At 35.7% G+C, this 26,093-nt stretch overlaps 3 protein-coding genes across 3 annotated transcripts; all 3 read left to right on the top strand.

Moving 5' to 3' along the window:
- The first annotated feature begins 1,070 nt into the window (after nucleotides 1-1,070).
- Nucleotides 1,071-2,106, top strand: LOC132184556 (F-box protein GID2-like). Its single transcript, XM_059598235.1, has one exon. It carries the CDS (start codon nucleotides 1,274-1,276, stop codon nucleotides 1,859-1,861), a length of 588 nt encoding a protein of 195 aa, XP_059454218.1. The 5' UTR covers nucleotides 1,071-1,273; the 3' UTR covers nucleotides 1,862-2,106.
- A 4,084-nt stretch (nucleotides 2,107-6,190) lies between these two features.
- On the top strand, nucleotides 6,191-7,926 carry LOC132183639 (putative receptor protein kinase ZmPK1). The gene has a single exon (XM_059597000.1). It carries the CDS (start codon nucleotides 6,326-6,328, stop codon nucleotides 7,796-7,798), a length of 1,473 nt encoding a protein of 490 aa, XP_059452983.1. The 5' UTR covers nucleotides 6,191-6,325; the 3' UTR covers nucleotides 7,799-7,926.
- A 1,385-nt stretch (nucleotides 7,927-9,311) lies between these two features.
- LOC132183641 (protein MRG1-like) lies at nucleotides 9,312-26,093 on the top strand. The gene is made up of 10 exons (XM_059597002.1): nucleotides 9,312-9,673; nucleotides 15,963-16,016; nucleotides 16,173-16,186; nucleotides 17,477-17,622; nucleotides 19,639-19,676; nucleotides 19,880-19,984; nucleotides 21,692-21,771; nucleotides 23,621-23,790; nucleotides 25,234-25,318; nucleotides 25,652-26,093. The coding sequence occupies exons 1-10, from the start codon at nucleotides 9,482-9,484 to the stop codon at nucleotides 25,731-25,733; spliced, it is 966 nt and encodes a 321-aa protein (XP_059452985.1). The 5' UTR covers nucleotides 9,312-9,481; the 3' UTR covers nucleotides 25,734-26,093.

Below are 26,093 nucleotides of genomic sequence, written 5' to 3'. Positions count from 1 at the left end.
TGAATTTTAATGATGAAACTTCAAATCTTAAAGGGTTGCTAAAGAATATCATTCTAAAACTCTAGTAGTGAAAACGTAATGGAAAAACATTCTTTTTTTTTTTATTATTATTATTTTAAATTGTGTTTTTCATATTTTTAATTTGGCATTTAGAATAGTAAATTTCTGACTCCGCTACTAGTTCTGAGCAAACTAGTTCTACAATATTGGTAGCCCAAATTTTTAAACTTTATTTTCCGACAGTGAGAGATATCCCCCACACCGATCTACTCCTCCTCGGCCTAAAAGGTCAAGAAAACAACTCACGTCCTCGACTCAAAGACTAGGACAAAAATAACGAAAAATTAAAACAAAAAACTTAAAAAACAAAATCCCCAATACAAGAGCAACGGTGGAACACAGTATCGTGGACATCCCCGAGAAGATACGAATTGGCTAGTGAAGATGAGTATATTTAAGTTTAAAAAACTAGATCTAAGATCTAGATGTACAAACTAAATCTAAAACAAAACGGTCAAAAACGGAGTCCAGAAAAGATTACCGAAAAAACACCCTACTACTAGAAAAAAAAAGGGAGTAGGGAATAACGAGTAAGGAGTTACTATTAACTTTCAAAATATGAAGAAACATTAGTGGTGATGTTGAAAAATGTTTTGATGTAACAAAAATTGTGAAGAAGTTTTGAGGTTTTTTTTTTTTTAAAAAAAAAAATTCTAAAAAAGAAGAAAGTCAAACCTGAGAGTTGAGGATTTAAGAGTGATTTTTGATTAGTTGTGTAACCCACGTTTTGTGCATCAAAATTCCAAAGGAGTCCTTGCTTCCATAAACCAACGGAGGCGGAATCCCCAAGACAAGCGGTAGAAAACAAAAGAAAAACAGCATAAAAGGCTAAAAGCTAATGTGCTTTGTTTGTTAACAGTAGGACAGGCACAGCGCACGCCGGGACAAAATCGTCAATTCGAGAAAGAACCGAACCGCATTCATTTCTCATCTTGTCGTCTTCGAAAACCCCCAAAGTGCTGGCAGGTTGCCTACTCTCCCCCCCACCCCCCTATAACCATCCTCCCACCCCCCTCTACCTCTTCCCCTCGTTATTTCCCCCTTCTCCCCTACACATCACATGCTCCAACCCACTCACAAATCATTCGTTTACTTTACCAATTGACTAATCTTACCATTACCCATTACCATTACCCATTACCATTAGCATCTTCTCTCAATCTTCACTCCCAACTCACAAACAAACCCCAGACAGGCGCACGGATTTATAGGGATGAAGCGTGCAATGGCTGACGGTGAGGCTAGGGAGAAAGGGGAGGACAAGAAGATGAAGAAGATCAGAGTTGAAGGAGAAGAAGAGGGAGGAGGAGGAGGAGGAGAAGAAGAAGAAGAAGAAGAGGAGGGAGAAGAAGGGGGAAGAGGAAGTGGGTTTGTGAATCTGGATGAGAATCTGCTGTACGAGGTGTTGAAGCATGTGGACGCGAGGACGCTGGCGTCGGCGGGCTGCGTGAGCAAGCTGTGGCACAGGACGGCGCAGGACGAGCGGCTCTGGGAGCTGATCTGCACCAGGCACTGGGCCAACATCGGCTGCCCCAAGCAGCAGCTCCGATCTGTGGTTCTCGCTCTGGGGGGGTTCCGTCGTCTCCACTCCCAATTCCTCTGCCATCTCTCTAAGCCACAATCATCGGGCTCGTCTGCTTCTTCATCGGCTTCGTCGTCGTCGTCGTCTTGGTCTCCCTTCGCGCCGATGATCGGGTCGAAGCCGCCGACTCGGTGGGGAAAAGACGAGGTTCATCTCTCGCTTTCGCTTCTCTCGATTCGCTACTACGAGAAGATGAATTTCAATAACAGAGGCAGATGACTCTTAATTCTCCATAAATATTTCTAATTGCACTTTTTTATCTTCTTGGCTTCGCTAAATGTAGCATTGGGTTTCCTTTTCTGGTTTGGATTTGATTTGGGTGTTGAGATCTAGATTTGTATGGTTACTATGCTTCAGCGTTTCCCTGTTGACTTTTGTGATTGTTGTATAAATTGAAATGGAATTGTGAAATTTGTGCATAAATTCATAATAATGTAATAATTAGGCGTATCCTTTGATTTTCATTCCTTAGCTCAATTGGGTTTCCGATAAATTCGTGTTTGGATGCGAGGAAAAATGGGGATGAACCTGACCAGAACTTACTCAAGTGTTTTTACCCGAAGTACATAGATAGAGGTGGATAGGAGGGTTTGGAAGATGCATTTACCCAAATACGCACAAAGAGACACAGCCAAATGGTGCAGTAAATGTCTGGAACTGGCGACAACCTGTCTGGATCGTCCTATAGCCTAGTTTGCTAGAGACACATAGATGAGTCCGTATGAGATTAGATCTGTTAAAAAAAGCCAAAATCCTCAGGAGGACAAAGTTGTCTTATAGTTCGTCCCTATCCTTTGAGAGGAGCAGCCATGGCTTTACCCTTTACCCTTTTGGTTGCTTGCGGTGTTTTATAGTTTATATCTCTGGACTCTGTGGGTTTTGATTTTTGTCTCTCATTGCTTGTATCTCTGTTGAATGTATTTGATAATAGTATTTCAGTTAGGGTCGACCATGCGCTCTGCTGTGATTCCAGAATGTGGCAGATTACCTACTTGACCATGAGTGCCTCTTTTTATGGGCCTATGTGCTTGTATAAAGGATACTTCTTTGGTTGAGCTTAATTTATAGGGTTGAAATCTACATTCACAGCAGGAACCAACACCTGCCCGAATGAGAGACAAAGGAGTGCGGGGTTCGGGTGCCCCGGGCAGCCCAGGGTGTGAAGCTCACTTGACAGGAGAACTTGGGCTCTGCACACTCTCATCTTTTACTCAAATTTCTTAGAATTTTGGACAAAGAATTTCAAGTGATCTCAATCCACAGCTCAACTTGGAGTAATGTTAATTACGAACATGTTTGAAATTGCGTTTGATTAATCGAGTTTTTAAGTAAAAAAAACATTTATTATTATTATATTTGGACTCTTAAAAGTTAAAAGTACTTTCAATTTATTTTATTTCGATATTTTTTTTTTCTTTAAATAAATTTTTAAAATGTTAAATGCACTTTTAAAGTTATCAAACGAAGTCTAAAAGAGATAATCACAATCACAATTGGACTGAATTTTTTGCTCCCAAGGTTTTTTTGTTTTTTCTTCTAAAATCAAAGAGTCATAGTACAAGATAGTATTAGGTAGATCATAGAAACTGCCAAAAAAGAAAAATACAAAACACAAAACTTGTCCTTTTCCTAGATCATAGATTCTAAATGAGTAATGCCAGAAGCTTGGGTTAGGGTGTCCAGTAGTACTTCTCATCCTTTTGTAGAAATTAATATGAAAATATCTTTTTTTTTTTTCTTTTTTTTTTCGTTTATTCTCTTATAATTTTTCTCTACCCTTTTGCCTTTTGGTCAGGGCCGTGGCCTCCGTGTAAAGACTTCATTCATTTATTCAAATGGGAATTCCATGTAAGGACAAAAGGGTATAACGTGGCAGATTAATCGAGATGCCGGTACTTCATGCTCAAGACCTTCTGCGCATTTAAATTTAATGCCTCGTTTATTCAACACAGACAGCTTTGAAAACTACATGTGCAACAGGAGCTAACATTTGAAATTAATTTCTCGGTTTAAATAAATAAACCAAAAGTATTTAGGTATAAAATTACTTTAACAACCTCCATATTATGCAAATCTTCTGACCTTTTGGGCTTGGAAACAGGATAACCAGCAGATCTTTCCATTCATTCTCGAAAAATGCTATATTTACCAAATTTTATCTCTAAAAGTTAATTTCTCAAATGATGTGTTATTATTTCATGAGATTGTGATATATCAGTTGAAAATCAACTTTAAAAAAAAAAAAAATTAATAAATAAAGCATTTCTCTCATCAGATTGGATGGTCACGCTCGCCTCAGTGTGGTGGTAGGAGGTGGCTGACAAATTTTTTGAGCTGACATGACAAAATAGGAGTGTACTAAGGTAGCATCATTCCTTTTGGTCTGCTACAACCATTAGAAGACTAATTGTGTTCAAATCACATAGGCATAAAGGTAATCCTCGTGACTCAATATTTGAATAATCATCCAAGATGCATGTGATGATGTTTTGTAGCTTCATGCCATTGCAAGATTGTGATTTTGAAAGTGTGAATGGATTTTGGTCTCCCGTGCTTTTAGAGTCAATATTATATATATGCAGGGACTAGGAGGCGCAGAAAAAAACAAAAAGAAGAAATTGAACTAGAATCACCCTCTTTCAAAGTCCGGAGAAAGTGGTGGTGTTTTTCTCTGATTCAGATTATAACAGTGTCTTTTCTGCTTTAGCTTATATGAGTTTGTCTCTGTTTCTTTTTGGCTTCTGAAACCACTTTATGCGGTACTCTTGAAAAGACTGAAACACTTGTTTATCTCATTTTCAATGTTTTGTATATATTTTTGCACTGTTTTTTTTTTTGTTTTAGGGCTAATGCTGGAAGCCCACCCTCGGTGTTTTGATCTGTTTGTACCATTTCCTTACTTGATTAGAAAAGAAAAAGAAAAGTCTAAATTCCTTCAACTCATCCACGTGTTTGAATGCGCAATGCAACTTCATTGCATGCACTACTATATGTATACATAGGACGGCAACCTGCGGCAATTACACAAATGATATAGCCCAAAATCCAAAGCATTAACCATTGAAATGGCCAGAATCCTCAAGCCTCTCGGCTTCTTCGTTGTTCTCTTACTAAGTTCTGAGCTTTTCATGCCGGCAGCTCGTCCTCCGGATGCTGATAACAAGCCTCGCAGTTCCATAATCGAAGGGGTTGAGATTTTCTTTGACGGTCGTTTGGATGTAAAAGGGATCAAAACTGGGGGACCAAGCCCAGGGGGAGAGGGTCATGGGATCACGAATGCTCGGAATCTAGGAGTGGTCAAGAACTCTGGACTAGGTCCTGGTGTGGGGCACTGAGTGGCTACAACTACAAGCCACCAGCACCATTCATGTTGATTCTTTCTGTTTCTTTTATCATGCAACAATGAAATTGTTTGATATCTGATTGTTTTTAGTGAACTTTTCTTTTTGGATCATTGTTCTTATCCTTCGGGATATCGGCTTTTGAATTTTACCAAGTGGGTTAGAAAAATAAAATGCTGAGGGGTAGGGGGCCTTGGGCCGGAGGGCTAGTAGGCCTTGCTGGGTCTACTTGAACTTCTGGTATTTCACATCACCGCACCTCAAATAAGTGAAGTCTCAATCTCTTAATAAAGTTTGGAGAAATTTTAAATATTTGCAAATATGATAAAAAAAATTCAATGGTCTCTAAGGGATAGTTTAATTAGTTAAAGATTACATTTTATGAAGCATAAGTCATTAGTTTAAATCATTCTCTTCCTTTTATCTCTCTTTATGCGAACATACTTTACTCCTCAAAGTTTGGGGTGTTTTTCAATTCGACCTTCAAAGTTTTAATTTTGGCAATGCATCCCCCAAACTTTCAAATTTTTGCAATTCGACCAATGTTATTCCAAAATTCTCATATTGCCCCTAATTTTTATTTTTATTTTATATATATATATATATAAACAAAATTGAGGGTGCAAAAATGGCCAGATGGCCCCAATTTTTTTTTTTTAAAAAAAAAAAAATTATGGGCAATATGGAAAGTTTGGGATACAATTGATCAAATTACAAAAATTTAGAATTTTGGAGGGTGCATTTTTCCAAATTAAAACATTAAAAGTTGAATTGAAAATCGTCCTAAACTTTAAGGAGTAAAGTGTTCTTTTCCCAAATAAAAAAAATCAATGATGTCGATAGCTAGGCGTTGGTGTTGGCCTATTATTGATGAACAAAACTTCCACCACGACTGAAAAATGAACTAAACCACTACTATTGGATAACATGAACGGAAAAAACTCAGTGGGTGCTTATACTTCAACCCCATTATTGACCAGATAACACAATAAAGATAAGTGTTTTTCTTTAGTTGAACATTTCAAGAGGTCTTTCCATCAACCAATTGTGATGAAATTTCGCTCCACAACAATTCTATCAGCACCCAATTGAATAATTTGTCTTGGTATCTGTCAATTTTTGCATCACTTTCATTGACAGTTAATGGATTGCACTCGAGTAAAAACAAAAAAAGAAAAGCACAAAGGAAAGTTGTAAGTAATGGTTGAATGTTCTTTTCGAATGGCATTATTGCCTCCACTGGCTTGTTGCATCTCCTTAGCGTTGACTTGGAAATCACAAGTAAATGAGAGTCTTGCTTCAAGGTTCACTCATTTCTTTTGAGCTATCGTGAAGTTCATTCATGGCTGCTCTAATCTTGGTCAGCCTCTTCTCTTTGGGATTATTTGTTCCATTGATATCATCAACATCTGATACTCTGAGTAAAGGTTCATCTCTCTCCACAGAGAAACCAGAAGATGTTTTAACTTCACCAAATGGGGTCTTCTCTGCAGGCTTTTACCCCGTCGGCGACAACTCCTTCTGCTTTGCCATATGGTTTACCCAGCCATATTCCCAGAGTCCTCACCCCACCATAGTTTGGATGGCCAACCGTGACCAACCGGTAAACGGAAGGCGCTCAAAGCTCTCCCTCCTTAAAAATGGTAATCTTATCCTAACCGACGCCGGTAAGTTCACCGTCTGGGCCTCAAACACTCTTTCAAGCTCTTCAGCACAATTATATCTCTATAACACCGGTAATCTTGTTCTACGTACTTCGGAAGGTGATATTTTGTGGGAAAGCTTTGATTTCCCCACAGATACCCTTCTTCCCCAACAGCAACTCACCAGAAACACAAAGCTTGTCTCCTCCAGAAGCCAGAGCAACTATTCCTCTGGTTTCTACAAGCTTCTTTTCGACTACGACAACCTTCTCCGCCTTCTCTACGACGGTCTTGAGATTTCCAGTACTTATTGGCCTGATCCATGGCTTGTGAGCTGGGATGCCGGAAGGTCCACGTACAACAGCAGCAAAATCGCAGCGATTGATTCATTGGGGATGTTTATTTCGTCTGATAATTACACTTTCATGTCAGCAGACTATGGGGTTGTGCTTCATAGAAGATTGAAACTTGAACACGATGGAAATATTCGACTCTACAGCTGGGAAGAGGAGGAGGAGACGTGGGTTGTTTCATGGCAAGCCATTCAGAAACCTTGCAGGATTCATGGCATTTGTGGGGCTAACAGTATGTGCAGCTATGGTGCTGGTGATGGTGGAAGGAAATGCTCCTGCCTTCCAGGATACAAGATGAAAAATCTTACAGATTGGTCTTATGGGTGTGAACCGGAATTTGATCTCTCTTGCAACAAAAAAGACTCTGGCTTTCTACTGCTATCCTCTGTTGAATTCTATGGTTATGATTTTGGGTATTTCCCAAATTACACATTCGGTGAATGCAAGAATTTGTGCTTGCAATTGTGCGACTGCAAAGCTTTTCAATTCAAATTTGACGAGGGTAAAGGTTTTTCGAAATGTTACCCCAAGACGGTATTGCTGAATGGATATCGTTCGCCGGAGTTCGAGGGAGACCTGTATTTGAGAGTGCCGGAAAGCAATCTCCTCTCCTACACCAACAATTCTGCAGAGGACTTCCGCTTGGATTGCTCGAGTGAAGGTACAGTGCAACTGGACAGAACGTACGGAAAAAGCAGAGGAAATCGGACACTGAAATTGTTGCTCTGGATTGCATATGTAGTGGGAGGGCTTGAAATCATCTGTATCTTTTTGGGGTTGTCTCTCTTGAGGCACTGGAGAAAGGGAAAAACACCATGATTTAGCTTGCTTTGGTCGTAGTGGCTTTAGATCCACGGTGCTCTATTACATATTTATAGTGTAATAGAGCATGATTGTGTAATGTATGATGCAAAAATAAATAAGAAAAATGTAATCTGTTAAATTAATACATTAGCAATCAAGGGAAGTTCAATTAAGAAGATTGTGACATGAGAATTGTGATGCAAGCAAATATAACAAGAAATCGTCTGGATTTCAATATCCTCCTCAACCTTGTCGCGAAAGTTTGAGTTTGGAAGAAAAACTGATTGTGTTTTTTTTTTTTTTTTTTTTTTTAGCGGGGGGGGGGGGGGGGGGGGGGGGACTGTTTGGAAGAAGAGAATAGAAGATTTATTTATTTGTTCCTTTTATGTTACATGGAGTTTGGTTGGGCCTAATCTATATCTGGCGCGCCAGTACATTGGGATTGGGCCGGTTGCGAATAGAAATGTACAAGGCTACTTTATGCCATTATTTTTTTTTAAGCCGAGAGAGAAGGTGATGCCATGCAACTTAGAAGGTATACATTTAGACTTACGTGGTGCAGAGAATGCTAGATTTTTACATGTTTTGAAGGATGTCAATAATGTTGTGCAATTGCTTGTAAAATTGGCTACCAGCCATGTCATGTTCTCTACTTGGTTAGGGGATACCCCTCCAAGTATTGGTGACATTGTAAGAAGGGAACAATTTCTTCTTCTTGTGTGATCTTCTTTGAATCTTTTTGAATAAATGAATATCTGTATATTCCTTAAAAAAAAAAAAAAGTACTTTAAGCCTAGACTTTTAACAGTATGTTTGAGATTGTAATTTTAATAAGTATAATTTTGATAAATTACACACAAAGATTGTTACTCTTAGAGAATAACTTCAATAAGGTTGTCAGGTTGTGGCACAAATCCACTCTTTTGTACCCACCAATCAAGAAAATGATACTAAGCATGGAACACTTTAAAAAAATTAAATACAACCATTTCATTATATCAAATTTAATTATTTATTTTTTTTTAAAAAAAAAACAGATTTAGAGGACGGCAAAAACCCACTGCAAAGGGAGTTGGCTCATGGCCACTCGTGGCCACATTTGGGTTGGCTGGGGGTGGTGCTTGGCCAACCCCCCCATGGGCTAGGGGTGGCAGTAAGCTGCCCTGCGGACCACACCTGAGCCACGCCTGAGGTGGCTGGGGGTGGCCGCTTCTATTTTTTTTAAAACTTAATTAGTTTTGTAATTTATTTTTTTGCTCATAATGGGCTTAGGTTTTACATCCTGATTGGTGGGCACAAAGGTATAAAAGTTGCTCTCTGGACCTTAAGCCATGAAAAATTGGTCTGAATTTTAAAACTGCTGTAATAAGAATAAAAAACGTTGTTTGTTTGGTAAAGTAATTTACAAAGATTTTGTAATTAAGTTATTTGTAAACTTGAATCTTCAACAGTTGACTGATTTCTTCGGCTGGCTAACCGTTACCGAGTTAAACAAAACGACGCTGATGATGCACTAATCTGGAAACTGAAATATTCGAACAAAGGCGGCGCGTATACTCAACGCCTATACATTTTCACTTCACCGTTTTCAATAGTAAACTGTAAACCCATAGAGAACCCACAAGTCCTCCACTCCTCGCAGACAAACTTTCCACGAGAATCGCTCAGGCTCGTATTGCTGTTGTATCAGCAACCTAAATGGGAAGCTCCAAGACTGGGGTTACCGACTCCTCCGCCACTGAATCCGATGGCGCCATCACCAAGACCGATTCTGACATGGACATTGACGACGCCGGCGACCGCGATTACCCTCCTAACACCGATTCTTGCCCCTTCTCGGAAGGAGAGAAGGTCCTGGCTTTCCATAACCTTTGCGTTTACGAAGCCAAGGTACTCTCTTTGCTTGAAGATGGTTTTTGGAAATTTGAAAAAGTACGAAATGGAAAACATAGATTATGATCGATTTTTGCTTTATTTTGTTTTGTTTTGTTTTTTTTAAAAAAAAAACGAAGTATTCGTCTAAAAATAAAACATAAATTGAAAGCAAAAGCTTCACCTACTCTTGATTGGCTCGGATTAAGTTTTATTTTCTTCAAAAACCATGATCAATTTTTTGTTCATATTGCAAGAACTACTATTATATATGATCACGAAATAGACAAAACTAATATGATCACGAAATAGACAAAACTAATATATATGATCACGAAATAGACAAAACTAATATGGAGACAGAAAAGGAAATAGAGATGGAGATAATAACTGAAGAGTTGGAAAGGAATGAAAGAAAAAGGATGCAAACAAGAGCAGTGTATCAAAAAGGAGAGAATTATGATGGGGGGACCATTCAAAACTGAAAAACCCATGGGAAAATTGGTTCTTTGAAACAGCGAGCGCAGATCAATGGGAAAATAGATGTAAAACCACCTATGTTAGCAGCGAAAGAGGGTATTGTAAAGTGGTTATCGAGCCTAGTTGGACAATTTCTAGATAAGCCATTACCTTTTTTTCTTGTTAAGAAGTGGATAATATGTTGAGTCAGTGAGGAAGGGTATGAGAATGGTACGTACATTTTCATATTCAATGGTCAGAAGACTAGAGATGCAGTGTTGGAAGCAAAGATTTGTCATATTGCAAATAAGCCATTAATCCTAAGAAAATGGCAACCAGGTATGCAATTACTAAAGCTCTCATTGCCTTCAGTACCAATTTGGATAAAACTAATTCATTTGCCAATGGGATATTGGAATCAAATTTGTTTGAGCCATGTGGCGAGTGGAATTGGAAAACCACTATATGCAGATTCTATTACTGAGGAATAGATGAGGTTTGAGGTTTGCGAGGATATTAGTAGAAGTAAATACAGAATCAGAATTTCCAAAGGAGATTGAAATACAAGGAAATGATGGGAGAATGATTACTGTGGGAGTTGAATATCCTTGGATACCGTTGAAATGTAATAAATGTCAAACTTTTGGGCATGCAGTCTATTCATGTCTGAAGGGAGAGAGGAAGGTATGGATACCAAAGAATAATGGGAATCCGAATGGGCTAAAGAGGGAAATGGAAGTAATGCAGAGGGAGAGTACGATGAGGGTTAGAAGTAACATGGTTTTGATAGAATCATAAAGAGGCCAACTAGAGAAAATAGAACGATAATAAAAGAAAGGGAGAGAAAGCTTGGTCTAATTCATTTGTTGAGATTAACATTTAAAGATGAAGAAGGAATGGAAGAAGGGGAAATATTGCTAGTTAAGGAGCAGGGAAGGAATATACAGAAGATTATAGAGGAAGCTTTAACTGAAGAAAACATAAGGATGTCAATAAGTAGAGATAAGGGGAAGAATAAGATAGGGGAAGGAGAGGAGAATATTCACCAACACAATGGAAATAGTAGTATTGAACACAAGAGGTCTTATTGATCTCTTAAAGCAGAGGAAGGTAAGAAGTTTTGTAAGAAGACTAAAAGTTTCTTTAATCTGCATCATTAAAATAAGAGTGAAAGTTGATAAAGCTGTGAAGATAAAGGAAAATAGAGTCCCGGGTTGGAGATTTTTGCATAACTATGAAAATCATCAGCTGGGAAGAATATGGGTATGATGGAATTTAGAAGAGTTAAAAGTTAATCTAATCAGTAAAAATGACCAGGTAATCAGTGCTGAGAAAGAGGAGATGCGGTACAAGCTTTTGTGTATGGTGCAAATACAAGAGTGGGAAGGAGGCCTTTGTGGAATCATCTGTTTTCTGTGAAAACTAAGATGAATGGAGATCTGTGGCTATTGGCCTGGGGATTTTAATGTTGTAAAGAATATGAGAGAAAAATGGGGTAGAGAGAAATTGAATAACTATGAGTTGGCGTTTAGTGATTGTGCTAACAAGGTTGAAGTAATTGATCTGGCATTTAGTGGATGCTTTTTTATGTGGAATAATAAAAGAGAAGGCGAGGAATTTGTAGCAAGGAAATTAGATAAAGTTATGTCAAATGAGGTATGGTTGGAGAGGTATGGGAAAACTGAAGTTGAATTTTTGGAAGGAGGAATCTCACATCACTCACCTGCTGTTATTTCAGTAGGTAAATTGCAGGGTTTTGGTCCAAAACCTTTCAAGTTCTTTGGCTTTCTGGATTAGGTTGCTGAGGGATGGAATTTAAGGATGGAAAGGGTTCCTATGTTTAAGTTGTATGCCATTGTTACTTATCAAAAAAAAAAAATGTTGTATGCCATTGTTGAAAAGGATATTTAACAAAAGAATGTGGAGCTATATGGAGGGATTAAACAGAAGGTGATGCAAGCCAGAATGCGTTTGGAATAAGCTCAAAGGGAAGTAATCTCGTCTTCTGGTAAATCTGAAAGTTTGAAAAAAGAAAACGAGTTTGTATCAAAGCCAGAATGCATTTTGATTTGAGCTCAAATCAAACAGCATTTGTACAAAAGAGAAGCATTTCAGAAAATGTTCTGCTGGCTCAAGAAGTAGTGAGAGGTTATCATAAAAAGGGGGGGCAACCGAGGTGCACTATAAAAGTTGATATGATGAAGGCATATGATTTAGTGAATTGGAAATTATTCTGCAATGTTTAGCATGTTTTGGAGCTCCCTCTAAGTATATAAAGTGGGTTAGAGAATGTATTACATCTCCTCGGTTTTCTGTGGCTTTGAATGGTACAATGGTTGGCTATTTTGAAGGAAAAAAGGGATTAAGGCAAGGGGATCCTATGTCACCATATTTGTTTGTAATTGCTATGGAAATTATGTCAAGATTGATGGATGAATATAGTGGGAATGTAAAAGCATTCACTTTCCATCCTCGTTGCTCGAAGATCAAGCTCACTCACTTATGCTTTGTTGATGATCTGCTGTTGATCTGAGCGATAAATTTGAAGTCAGTTAATACCATTAAAAAGGCGCTCCATGAGTTTCTGTATATGTCAGGTTTAAAAGCAAATCCAGAGAAGAGTACATTTTATTGTTCAGGTGTATCTCAGCTGATGAAGGAGCAGTTAGCTGATTGTCTACAGATGAAAGAAGGGAAGCTACCAGTTAGATATTTGGGAGTTCCTCGATTTCAACAAAGTTAGGTGCTGTAGATTGCTCAATGCTCCTGGACAAAAATAAGAAGGATGGGGCCATTTGTTTTTTCAGTGTGGATACAGTAAGAAAATATGGAGAGAAGCTATGAGGAGATGTGACTTAGCTGATCTACCAACAGAATTGGAGGAAGTTCCGAGCCGAGAGTTGAAAGAATCAAAGAGAAGAGTTTAAAAGAGAATGTCTGCAAATTGGTTTATAGTTCAGTAGTGTACAATATATAGAGAAGTGGAAATGAAATCAAGCATGGGAGCCGGCCAAGAATAGAGGAAAAGATACCGCAAACAATTATATGGGAAGCAAAAGCAAGGATCTTGGGAAGGGGAAGATTTAAGAAAACAACAGACTTTAGAAATTTGTTGTAATTGGGGTATAAGTGAAAATATATTGTCATAGTAGGAGTCGTGTATAAGGGGTGGGGTGGGGGAGACAATGTAATATAAGAGTGTATGCTGCTACTATGTGGCATCAGGTGGTTCGGCTGATTAGTTGGAGAGTCTGTAAATGTGTGTTTTTCTTTGAGGAAATATCTCATTCATAAAAAAAAAAAAAAATTGTATGAACATTAATTGATTGGTTTCAAAATTGGTGCACTTTAAACCTTTGGTGGGTCACTGTTAACAAAGAAAGCAGAAATCCCTATGACCTGTACTTTGAACCTATTTGGAACCGAATAAATTGGCGTCTTTATATTAAAAAGAAAAAAGATGTGAAGGTTTTGTTAGGATTTTTTTGGGGTACTAAAACTGCTTTTCAGCTTTTAGTATTCAGGTCAAGTGGTTTTAGTTTCCAGTCTCAAGTGCAGCTTACTCAAGTTTTCGTTGCTTAATATAGACACTTTGAAAGTATATTGTGGATATTAATAGAATTAGAAACTCATGGTTCATGCTGCGTCAAAAAGATTGCAAACCCAAGTGCAGGCTATCGCAAGTAATAAATTCTCGATAAGATTGAGGTCGATCCACAGGGAATGATAGATACTCGAGTAAAATTTCTATTATCATGTAGAAAAATAAAATGAGTTGATTGTTTGTTTTCCACTAAGAGGTGGAGCAATGGAGTGATTAAATTAACAAAACTAAATTAAGTAAAATAGAGCTAAGGAAAAATTTATGGAAAGCACTAGGGCTTCAAGGATCCACCTAGCATTCTATTACGTATTCTTGAGACATTTTTAACTCAACTAGGTGGAGAATCAACTCTCCTAATTGGAAGATTTAACAACATGGGTTTGATTAAAAATAAAGTCAATTGAGCATGGGTTTGATTAAAAATTTGATTTCATTTACATGTTAAGAGAGATTAAGCATGCACTATAAGTTTGAATCATAACAAATCAAACAATGTAAGCATTTGATATAAACAAAAATAATAATGAACCAAAAACTAATCAACATGAAATATTTCTCAAATTAAAATCATTTCCAACATTCAATCATTATTCCATGAAAAACATTAAACATAGTCTCAAGAACATATAATAAAAATACTAGGCTTCACACATAGCCCTAGCTAAAAGATTAGCCACTCATAATCATGGAAATAAATTCCATCATTAAAGAGCTAAACATTAAACAAAACAAAATAAAATAAAAGATAGACACTAAGAAAATGAAAATGTGCTTCTGGTAGATCAGGAAAGAACCCAGCTTCAGACTCTGTTCCAGCTCTCCTCCTCCCCAGTCTGTCTTTTGTTTCAGGCTCTAGCTCCCTTTAAAAAGAAAAATTCTTGATGTAGTAGCTTGCTTTTTTATTTCTCTTCTTTCTTTTTGGCTTAAGCAGCTTTTGCATTTAATTCTTCCTACGCTTTGCCGGATCTCTTCAAATAATTTTCCTCATTTTCTCTCTTGCACGCCGAAGGAGCAAGATGTCAGCTTAATTTTCTTTCTTTCTTGCACGTTCCGGAATTCTCTCCCCTTGTCTGGTGCTGTCCATTTGTTACCACGCCTGCTTCAGCTTTGAGCTTAAAGCTTATTTGGAGCTTTAAGCTCAAAATAAGCTTTAAGCTCAAGGCTTATTTTGTTTTCTGAAAGCCCTCTTTGAGTGGATCTTTGCTAACACCCTCTCAATATCACAAGGCACCCCCAGCCCTGCTATCTTTGCCGCTGGTTGTACCTTGTTTTCCTAAGTATCATACTTACAGTTTCCTTGGCTGATACTTTGGAGAAGGTTTGTATCGCACCTTGAAGAACAATTATTGCTGGAAATTTCTTATCTGTCTTTTTCATTCAACCATAATATGAAAAACCCTTATATCTATCTATCTATCTATCTATATATATATATATATATATATAGAGAGAGAGAGAGAGAGAGAGAGAGAGAGAGGCATCTAATGCTTAATCCTAATTGGACTTGGCCTTTTTCAGCATTTACCTAAATAATGAGTTAACTCACAAATAAAACTCCCAAACATATTAAACCCAAAATAAGAGCTAAAGGATTAGAAGTACAACTCATCTCCTGAAAGTTTTTAAAAAAATACAGAAATACATTTGGCTCTCAATTAAATAAAAATAAATTAAAGAAAATTGACTTTTTGTTGCTTGCATCAGTCTTGAACCAGCTATATATACTGCACAGTTTTTTTATTTGCCCCACTGTTGAAAAGAAGACAAACTGGACCGTATGGCAAACTATCTGTGTCCTGATTCCTTTGACTAACTGGATAGTATTGGCTAATGATTCATACTATTATCCTTGCACCATTACTCATCAAGCATATATGATGGTTGGTTCATTTTTCCATATCTTTGGGGCAATGTATATCTCATTTTTAAGTTAGTTGAAAGGCTATACATATGCATTGAAGTAATTCTCCTCAACTGTTAAAACCCATTACCTTAAGCATGTTGGATAAGCTTGAATGTGCAATTTTGTGACCCTTTCTTTAATATACATATACACCTTTTTTTCTTTTTTTTTTTTGTGGGGCAGGTAATGGACTTATACACCATGTTAAAAACACGTATGATTTGGAAAGTAACCTTAAGTGCTTTTACTGCCGCATCTTCAGATTTTGTTAACCTTTTGTGTTTAAGTGTTAATGCTCTCTTATTTGGTTAGTCTAATATGCTATATGTTTTATTTGCAAGGTGAGAAAAATTGAATACCGGGCAAAGGAGTGGAGCTTTTTTGTTCATTATCCTGTAAGTATTAACTATTTTTGCTATTTCATATTAAAAAATTTCTTCAAGAATGTGTTGAGCCATAGTACTGTCTCTGTTGTCTCTGCATCTTTGATTGCATCATCAAATGGCATCCTGTTACAGTATCTTGATCAGATACACACTTGTATTCTGCAGGGCTGGAGCAAAAAGTGAGTATGCTTTCCCGTGAATGTACCTGGCATCTGCAAAATTCTGAATTCTGATTTAATTTTTCTATGTGGCAGGCGGTTGGTAGTTGAAAATGGAGTTTTTTTTTTTTTTTTTTTTTTTTTTTTAAGCATATTATGTTTCACTTTACAGATGATGGTTCCAGCATCTCTCATTTTGCCTTTTTTTTGGATCCGATTTTTTTTTTTCTTCAAGCTCATTACTATAGCGCTTGTTCCTTTTCTTTTTATTTTCTATTCATATCATAGTTTTTTTCTGATTTTTTTTTTCTTCAAGCTCAATACTATAGCGTTTGTTCCTTTTCTTTTTATTTCCTATTCATATCATAATTTTTCTTATTTTTAATTACAGATAATGGTTCCAACAATTTGCATTTTGCATCTTTTGTTCAATTGTTTTTTAACTCCAGCATTGATGCATTTTGCATGTTGGTGCAATTGTTTTGAACACCTGTATTGATGCGCAATTATGGATTTGTTGTTGTTGGTTTCTTTAGCAAGTTTTGTTTATATGTTTTCTATTTAATATACTTAAGCTTCTCCTAATTTTTCTTCACTTACTCTTGTGCTTATGAACTCCAAGGAAATCTTAGGCTATGTTTGGTAATGGTTTCAAATTTCTCTCTTCTGAAAACATTTAACAAACAATTCATTTTTCAGAACACAACACAAAGCAGTTTTGAAAACACAATACTCAAAACACTTTTCAGAAGAAAAAAAACACAACAAACTTTTTATAAATTTTTTTAAAAAAATAAAACTTTTCACACATTCTTATAAGAATATTTTGGAAAAATCAATGCTTAATTTTTCAGATGTAGGGTGACTTATTATTTATAAAAGGATTAAAAAAAGAGAGAGAGAGATTGTTGCACTGCCACCCCCAACGGAGGAGAGGGTTGGCTGCGTGGCCACCTCTGTCACACAGCCACCCCTCTCCTCTGCTGGGGGGTGGCGGCACACTCATATATATATATTTTTTAAATAATTTTATAAGAAAAAGGTCAGCTCCACACTTGTTTGTATTTTCTCAAATTAAGCATGTTTAGTATTTGTTTATTTGCAAACACAAAATATTTTGCAAAACATTACCAAACAATTTTCTTATGTGGACTCAGAAATATTTTCTCTAATGTGGACCTCAACAAGAACACTTCTCAACCTTATATAACACAAAAACTTTTTCAAATTAAAATACATAAAAAAAAAAAACTTTTCAAAGCCATTAACAAGCGTACCCTTAATTTCATTAGGCTTTGTTTTCTTCAACAGTTGGGATGAATGGGTAGGCATGGATCGATTGATGAAGTTCACGGAGGAGAATGTGCAGAAACAAAAGACCCTCAACAAGAAGCAGCTCTTAGAGAAGAATACAAAGCTACCACATGCTTCACTGATTAAACCAAAAAGTTCCAATGGTTAGATCTTCTTGCTAATTTAGTTACTATTAACTCAAATATTGATATTTTTGATTTGCCAAGCATCAGATATGTTCTTAAGTTTTTTCATTATTTCTTTCTTGTTTCTTTTTCCTCTTACTTTCTATTTGGATGTGGTGCTAGAACTGTATATTGTTTCTTTCTTGGTCTTTTTCCTCATCTTTTCTCTTTTGATATAGTGATAAAACTTGTGCTTTCTGTCTTTCTCTGACGATCGAATAAAAGCAGTGCTAACCTATAAACATTGGAACTCTGGGCATGTGTTTCATTGATTGGTGTTGAACATCAAGGTGGATGAGCCTTAAGTGTTTTACTTCCTGCCCCGCACGGGGGGATATAAATTTTGATTTTAAAGTCTTCTAGGATGCGAGTGTCTCCATTGATTCTCACTCAACATTCTTCTTATCAGTTAGCACTATACAATCAAAATTTAAGCATTTTGCCCTTTATGTGTCGACATTGATTCTGACCCAACATTCTTCTTATCAAACTGAACAATACAATCAAAATTTAACTTAAGCATTCTGTCCTTTATCTTAGAATCCATAGGATTTCTTTTTATACTTAAATTGTATCATTTCCTCGGAAGAGGATATCAAAGTCTGATCATTATCATGGGATTTATATTCCTTATATTGTACATCTATATGGCCTGTAAATAGGCATTTTCACTGTATTATCAAATAAGTCAATAAGATCAATATGTAGCCCCATAGGACACTTCCTAATGGTAGACGTAGGCCTCTAAGACTGAATCACACCAAAATTATGTGTTCTCTTTCTCTTGCTTCCACATTCCTATATTTTACATTATATTATACATTATATTATATTTTAATATTTCTTACATGTATCAGAGCTATTTTTGTGTGGCTTTCAATTGCTTAGTTGTAAGCTTTCTCTCATCGGCGCACGTTTTCTTCTTTGTTTAGGTGTCTTTGAGTACTATAAAAACTATTAACACCCAAAGAGTCTACTCGTTTTTATTTGCATTGTGCTAGTAGAATGAAGTCATTCCATCCTGCCACGCTCCCTCACGCGCACTGATTCATCTCCGCCTTCCACGCGCTTCACACTCCACCCCCACCTCTAATGCGCTCTCACGCTCATTGATTTCTTTTGTCTCAGTTTTAAAAAGAAATAAAAAAGAAAAAAAAAAAAGGACGAAAGGCAACTCATTGTGCCAACTCGGTAGGAGTTGACTCGATCCATAAAAAAATTGCTAATTATTTTTCCTTCCAATCTCAAGCTTCCACTTTAACTTCAAGGGGGGATTAAAAAAATCTGCCTAAGGCAAATTATTTCCTTGCTGAGTTTGAGGGAGATGTTAGAATTTGTTGTAATTTGCATGAAAGGTTTAGAGAAAAAGTGGAGGCTTGTTTCTATTACATAGCCTACCTCACATATTTTATTAAATAAGTTTTGAGAAATATGACAATGACCAAAATGCTCACAAACCCTAATAACTCTTCTAATAGAATCCATAGGATTTCTTTCTATACTTAAATTAAATCATTTCCTTATCAGATGATATCAAAACTTGATCAGGTAATCTACTAATTATTATCAAGGGATTTACATTCATTATATTATACATCTTCAATGTGTGTATATATATATATATGCATTTCCACCATATTATCAATCAAGTCAATAAGATTAAGATGTAGCCCTATAGGACATTTGGTGGTGGTGGACATAGGCCTCTAAGGTGAACTACCCCAAAATTCTGTGTTCTCTTTCTCTTGCTTTTGCTTTCCTATATTTTACATTATTTTATATTTTAATATATTTTACAATTTATGTGTCTACATTGATTCTAATCCAACATTCTTCTCATTATTCAGCAGTTGCATCTAGTCTTATTCATTTAAAAAGAAAAAAAAAAAACTGGTTGGCTGCAATCTGCAAATATGTGGTATTTTTTTATATATATTTTTAAATGGGATGTTGTTTTCGTCCTTTTTCTGATCTATTCTGGAAAATGCTATGCAGTGGGAAGAGCCAAGAAGCGAAAGAATGACTCCATTAAGGTATCGCCTGAAGCACTTCCAGCTCACCACACATGATTTTATTCTTTTTGCATAATCCTAAGTAATTTAGATGCATCAGTTTGATATTTCATTCAAATCAATGACAAATTGTTTATTACTTCAATGAAGATTATTTATTTATTTTCAGGTTTTCCATTGTTTGTTTGATATCTTTACTGAGCTAATTGTTTACCTACTGTTAGGAGAAGGACATGATACCCTTGGACAAGCTTGTGAGCATCCAACTTCCACCACCACTGAAGAAGCAATTGGTTGATGATTGTGAATTTATTACTCATTTAGGCAAGGTAACTATATCATATAATTTTTATGGTACACCTGAGATTTCTTACTTTTTATTTTTTATTGATAATCGTTAAATTATAACTTATGCCAAAAAATTAGCTAATAGAACATGGTTAATTTAATCATTTTATTAATACTTTAACATTCTATCAGTGTGGACTCAAACTCCTACTTAATAAGTGAGGCCAAACGCTTGGAATATTTAACTGAAATTGAGATAAAATGTGGAGTCAAGGTTTAAATTCAAAACCTCTATTCCAATGCCACCTTAAATTACTATTTATCCAAAAAACTTAAGCAAAAAAAATGATAAATTTAATAATTTAATTAATATTTTAACAATAATCAACGACCTAATGTTGTGAGATAATTATCAGAACCTTAACCATGATATAAATGAGTCACATGGCTGATTTTGGTTGCCTTTATGTAACGCCCAACATTTTCATCAGTTTTTTTCCACATTGTATAATCCATAAGGTGCTACTACTTGACTTTAAGAATAGCATAAGCATTTAATTGAACTATAACTGTAAGAACAATACTAGAATACTAACTGAAAGCCGTACATTTATTTACATAGTTGTACAACTCTGTTCATACTTACATTCTATTGTTTTATACTTATTAAAACTATATGTACAAAGATACTATTACAACCTAAATTTAGAGTAAACGAGTATTTTAGTCATTGTAATATTTTTCAACCTATATAATAAAGTATGTGAGGCTACATGAGGAGTAACGAGTCTCCACTTTCTCTCTAAAGTTTACATGCAAACTACAACAATCTTGTTCAAACGAGATTATTTCTTGGTCATTAAGAAATTCTCCAAAGTGTGACGCATGGCATCAAACGCAACTTGCTGATGTGGCATGCATACATAGTATTTGGCGTGGCAACTGGCTTGACGTGGCACGAAACCCAGTTTGTTGACGTGGCATGGCAAATTTGAAACTTGGCCATGCTGACGTGGTAGGCTCGTTTGAATGAGATTTTTATTTTTCAAATCTATTTTTAAAAATTTCAACCTATTTTATTTTTCTTGTCTTTTATTTCTATTTTCTTCTATCTTTTATTTATTCGAGGTATTACACTTTGTTCCAGCCATACTCTGCATGATCAACTGTTCATTCTTAATTTTGTTAGGGAATATATGGTGGAACATTTTATTGTCATGGTTCTATACATATTTTGCATTATCAACCAAACTTTATTCTTAATTACTGCACATGATTATTCTACATATTACAATGATGATTAACTAATTAGGCTTTGTTAGTAATTTGCAATATAATGAGTTGCATATGGCATATTAGCTGAGATGTGACAAAAACTACCATGAAATTGGAAGGAGCCAAATCCTATACCATAGTGTCTGAAGGCACCATAATCATGTGCTGTCATGGGGATGATAAAGTGCATAGTAAGTATATCTGACAGACTTGCAGAAAATAGATTTGGATACCATGGTACATTGACCAGAAATAAAAAAGGATCATGGTATGTTGAACCTGGATAGAATTACATTCAAGTTTGGCTGTGGTTATTAATAAAAGAAGGGAGTGGGTTCAGATGGGAATGGCCTTATCGCAGGAAAAGTAGAACTCATTATGTGGCTGCTAGTTATTGGTCACATAGTTAGGTTTTGATTTTCCTGATGTATTAATCACGTGTAAAAGTTTTTGATTCATGTCCTCTCCTGCAGCTTGTAAAACTTCCACGTACCCCAAATGTTGATGACATTTTGAGGAAGTATCTTGATTACAGGTTGAAGAAGGATGGCTTGTAAGTGCATGCCATGTTTTTTTGCCACCTCAGTCTTTTCCTTTTATGGCTTGCTAGTTTTAAAGTTGTTCTTGCTTAGTGGACCCTGAATTTACAGAGAATTATCTTTTGCTGGTCTGACCAGAAAGAAATTGCTACCTGGTGTAGATCTCTTTACAGGTGATATGGTATCCTAGAATTACTTTAATTTTTCTGGTTTTTCCACAAAATGGCTGAACAACTTAGAGCTTGTTTGGAATTGCATTAAGGAGCTTAAAAAGTACTTTTAGTACATTTAAAGTAGTGCCAAACAAAAAGCTAGTCTGTTTTGTAAAAAAAGTCAAAAAGTAATTCTTTGATTTTTTTTGCTCTAAAAAGCCAAAACGTACTTTTAGGAAAAACTTAAAAATGAAGCTTTTTCTATTTTTTTTTTCTAGCTTTAAAAGCTCGATTTCCCAATACAATTCAAATGGGCTCTTAGTCATTCTCAGAAGTAAGCAAAGTGCGTTTTCTGTTTCTTTACTTAGTACTTCCTATTGAAGAGTCTTATTTAAATTATAGTAGCTTTTGAACACTAGAGAGCCCAGGGGAGATTATATTTGTGTTGCAAGATTGTTTAGCCACGATAGAGAATTTTAAGCAACTGTTTCAGCTTTGTGCATGTAAATTCCAGATTCCTGCTGATTTTTTCCACTAAAGCAACTTGGTGGAGAAAATATAATCAACATAGCTTTTGCCCAAAAATATTTCTATTGGCTCTTGTCAAATTGCAAAAACCTTAAATCGCTGAGCATCTAACTGTTGAAGTAAGGAAAACAATAAAATTAAAAATTATTGGTTTGCACAAACATCTGTTTCTGACTAATGGTAACACAATGTCTTTATCGTCCCTTAGAAGAACAAAGAAAGATCCAGAAACAAAACAATTTTTGGTGTGCATGATAAACAACACAAGTTTTAACACACTTTTGTCTCTAGCTCGCTTAACTGGTGCTTCTTCACTTTGTACCTTGATTGTTTACCCATAAAAGAAAAAAAGACTTACTATAAAATCAAGACGAAGGCTTGTTTAGAAAAAAAATAAATTTATGATAATTGAAGAAGTGTACAATGTAAGATGATATATAAAGCACTTCCCTGAATTTCAACTTTGGTTTTCAAAGATACAGACAAGATAAGCAAAAAACACCAATTGAAAGAATAAGTTCAATTGTAAGTTTTTGATTAAGCAATTATTATGACTACAAGAAAAATTTATGCTGCTACCATAGTAGCAGCATCAGGTAAGCATACATGAAGGGGAAATTGTGCGGATTTAACAACTGTACGAGAAACAAAGTAATAAATATAAAGTTAACTTCATTATTATAAATCAAGTTATTGAATATTTCAAACATTTCCACTGATTCTGATTTCTTGAAGTGTCTTTGATTAAACTTAGGGTTTCAATAGATTTATATCATTGATTGATAAGGTTGTTAGTTGTACAATTGTCGTGAAGGAAGGATAAACCAAGTTGGTGCTTGGCATCTGAATATCCTTATATATACACATTGAAGTGTTTTAAAGAGAGGTTGTACATCCATATTGTATATTATTGTATCTAGTTCTGTAAGTGAGAGAAATGTGAAAATAGTGCTTTGGTCTGGATGCTCTTAAGTGTTAAACTTTACTATGGATGCACCTTGCAACTTCTATATTTAAAGATTCCACTTTGTATATGTAATTTTTGTCGTGAGCAAAGTTCTTAGTATCATGTTCTTTTAATTGATGCATTTGTCTTGGTAATTTCCTATTGTTGGTGTAAATTTTTTTATACTTTTGTCTATCATCATTGTTTTTTTGTCGTAACGTAATTCCATCGATATAGGATAGCTGATTCACTTGGAGAAATTCTGAAAGGGTTACGTTGTTACTTCGACAAAGCATTGCCAGTGATTCTTTTGTATAAAAGTGAGCGTCAACAGTATGATGAAGCAATTTCTGATGATGTCTCTCCTTCTACTGTATATGGTGCTGAACATCTGTTGCGCCTCTTTGGTATGGTTGTCCTTTTATGCTAGACATTCAATTGTTTGCTTTGGAAAATTTGTTATGAGCTCTGTGTTTTAAATCCCATTAAGCATGATTTTGTTATATCTTTTAGGAGAAACTACATTTACCCCCATGACCATCACCTAAATCACAATGTACCCCCAAACTAAAAAAAGTTGCAATTGACCCCCTAAACTATTTACCCCTTTCAATTAATCCCCACCGTTAGGATTTTTGTTTAAATCCAACGGAAAAGGGTCAAAATGATGATTATAACCTTGCTTTAGATTTCCTTAGAAAATAAATGAAAAAAATAAAACTTGTCGCCAAAAGACCCATGACTGGTTGTGGATCATCTAGATGGAGACCAAGCCATGGGTCTTTGGATCTCCATGGAGGAGACCCACGGCTAGCCTCCAAGGGAGGAGACACCCAGACCGCAGCCAGATGGGACCTGAGAATATATATATTTTTAATTTAAGGGCATTTTGGTATAGTTACACGTCTCACCTGGGATAAAATGGACATTTCATGCATTTGTGGTCCAAGTTAACAGAAAATTTTAACAGTGAGGGGTTAATTGAAAGGGGCAAATAGTTTGGGGGGGAACATTTCAACTTTTATTAGTTTAGGGGGATATTCTAATTGAGGTTATAGTTCATAGGGATAAGTGTAGTTTCCCCTATCTTTAATTTATCCACAAACTTTGCCTATCTTTTATGAAGTTTTGATTTGTAGAATGTTTCTTGTTTATTTGCCATAAATTACTAATGCTGATTTTTTACACTAACCATATGATAACCCTGTAAAATGTGGCAATTTTCATAACTATTGAGCATGTGAATGTCTGTGGGCTGGCAAAATGAGTAATTCTTCCTGCCATGTCTCTATCAAACACTAGCTGGAAGATTACTTACCAGGATATGTTTTTGGGTCACCTTACCCTTTTCTGCTTCATATATATTATCTAAGTTAGTATCTTTTAAAAGCTAAATTAAATATTTGGGGCTCTGTATGAATAAATTTAGCAGGGAAACCATGATTTAGTCGTGATTGTGAAATGACCGTTTTTCATATCAGTCAGTCTATGCTATTACAATTTGATGTGCTTTTTTTCTTTCTTTCACAGAAATGGGTTAAAAATGTATAAAGAAATATTGCTGATGATTAATTAGCCTATAGTATTTCTGTTTACATTTTATATTGGTAAGATAATTCAAAGACATTTTGAATGTTATACCATTGCATTGCAATATGGCTGTGTCTGTGTTTGTTGGATTTGCAACCTAATCAATTTAGTATTGCTGGACATGGGCTATTCATTCTAATTCTGAAAATTCCTACGAGTGCTTAAAATAGCATCTTTCGCCTTATGTAATCGTTTTATGTTATAGAAGTGGTAGCCATCGTTTCTTCATGCTTCTAATGTAATTCTTCTGGTATTTGCAGTTAAGTTGCCTGAGTTTTTGTACCATGCCAACATTGAAGAGGAGACATTGATGGAGCTGCATCAAAAATTGGTCGACTTTCTCAAGTATAACATTTTATCGATATGGAGAAAATTATGATTGGGAAAATAAAAATGCAAATTATTTATATTTGCACAGGATGATTTATGATGGATGCCATTCAAAAAGAAAAATAAAAAATAAAAAAATAAAAACCGATTACGCCTGCTGATAGTATGCAATAACTGTCATTTACGTCCAGTAAAAGTGTTGCAATTCAGAGCGAAGTTTGTCACTTCATTCATACTTGTAGTAGGTCTTTGTCTATGGATAACCAACCTGCCTCTTACTTGTAGTTTTATTGAAAAATTCTCAAAGTATTATACACATGCTGAGAGATTATACATCTTGTGATGCAGGTTCTTGCAGAAGCATCAGAGTGCATTTTTCCTCTCAACTTACCATGTTCTGGAAGATGTCGAAACGAGCACCAACAAATAAGATGGCTAGGTCAAGAGATGTTCTGGCAACAAATTTTGTACAAAAAAGAAAAGAACTGTTGTACATATTACCATAGAACAACAGCTTTAGGTTGGTGTCTTGCCGGCTTTTTAAATCTTTATTTTCCCGGATTTCTAAATTTGTGAAATCAGATGCCTGTGCTTCATGTTAATTCAATGCTGTGATGTGATTATTTTCCTGTGTGTATTGATAGAAGGTTAAAAAAATGAGGTTTTGTTGTAAAAGATGATGACTTTAGGGTTAGAAAGGTGACTTTAGTGGTCTTAAACTGGAATTTTCTTTGCTGTCTTATACATATATTGTTGATGCTGCTAAGCCATCCCATTTTATTATATTATC

Source organism: Corylus avellana, chromosome ca6 (assembly GCF_901000735.1).
Source record: "Corylus avellana chromosome ca6, CavTom2PMs-1.0".
NCBI lineage: Eukaryota > Viridiplantae > Streptophyta > Magnoliopsida > Fagales > Betulaceae > Corylus > Corylus avellana.
Note: the sequence above shows the minus strand (reverse complement) of the source record. Positions and strands in the feature narration are given on the sequence as shown.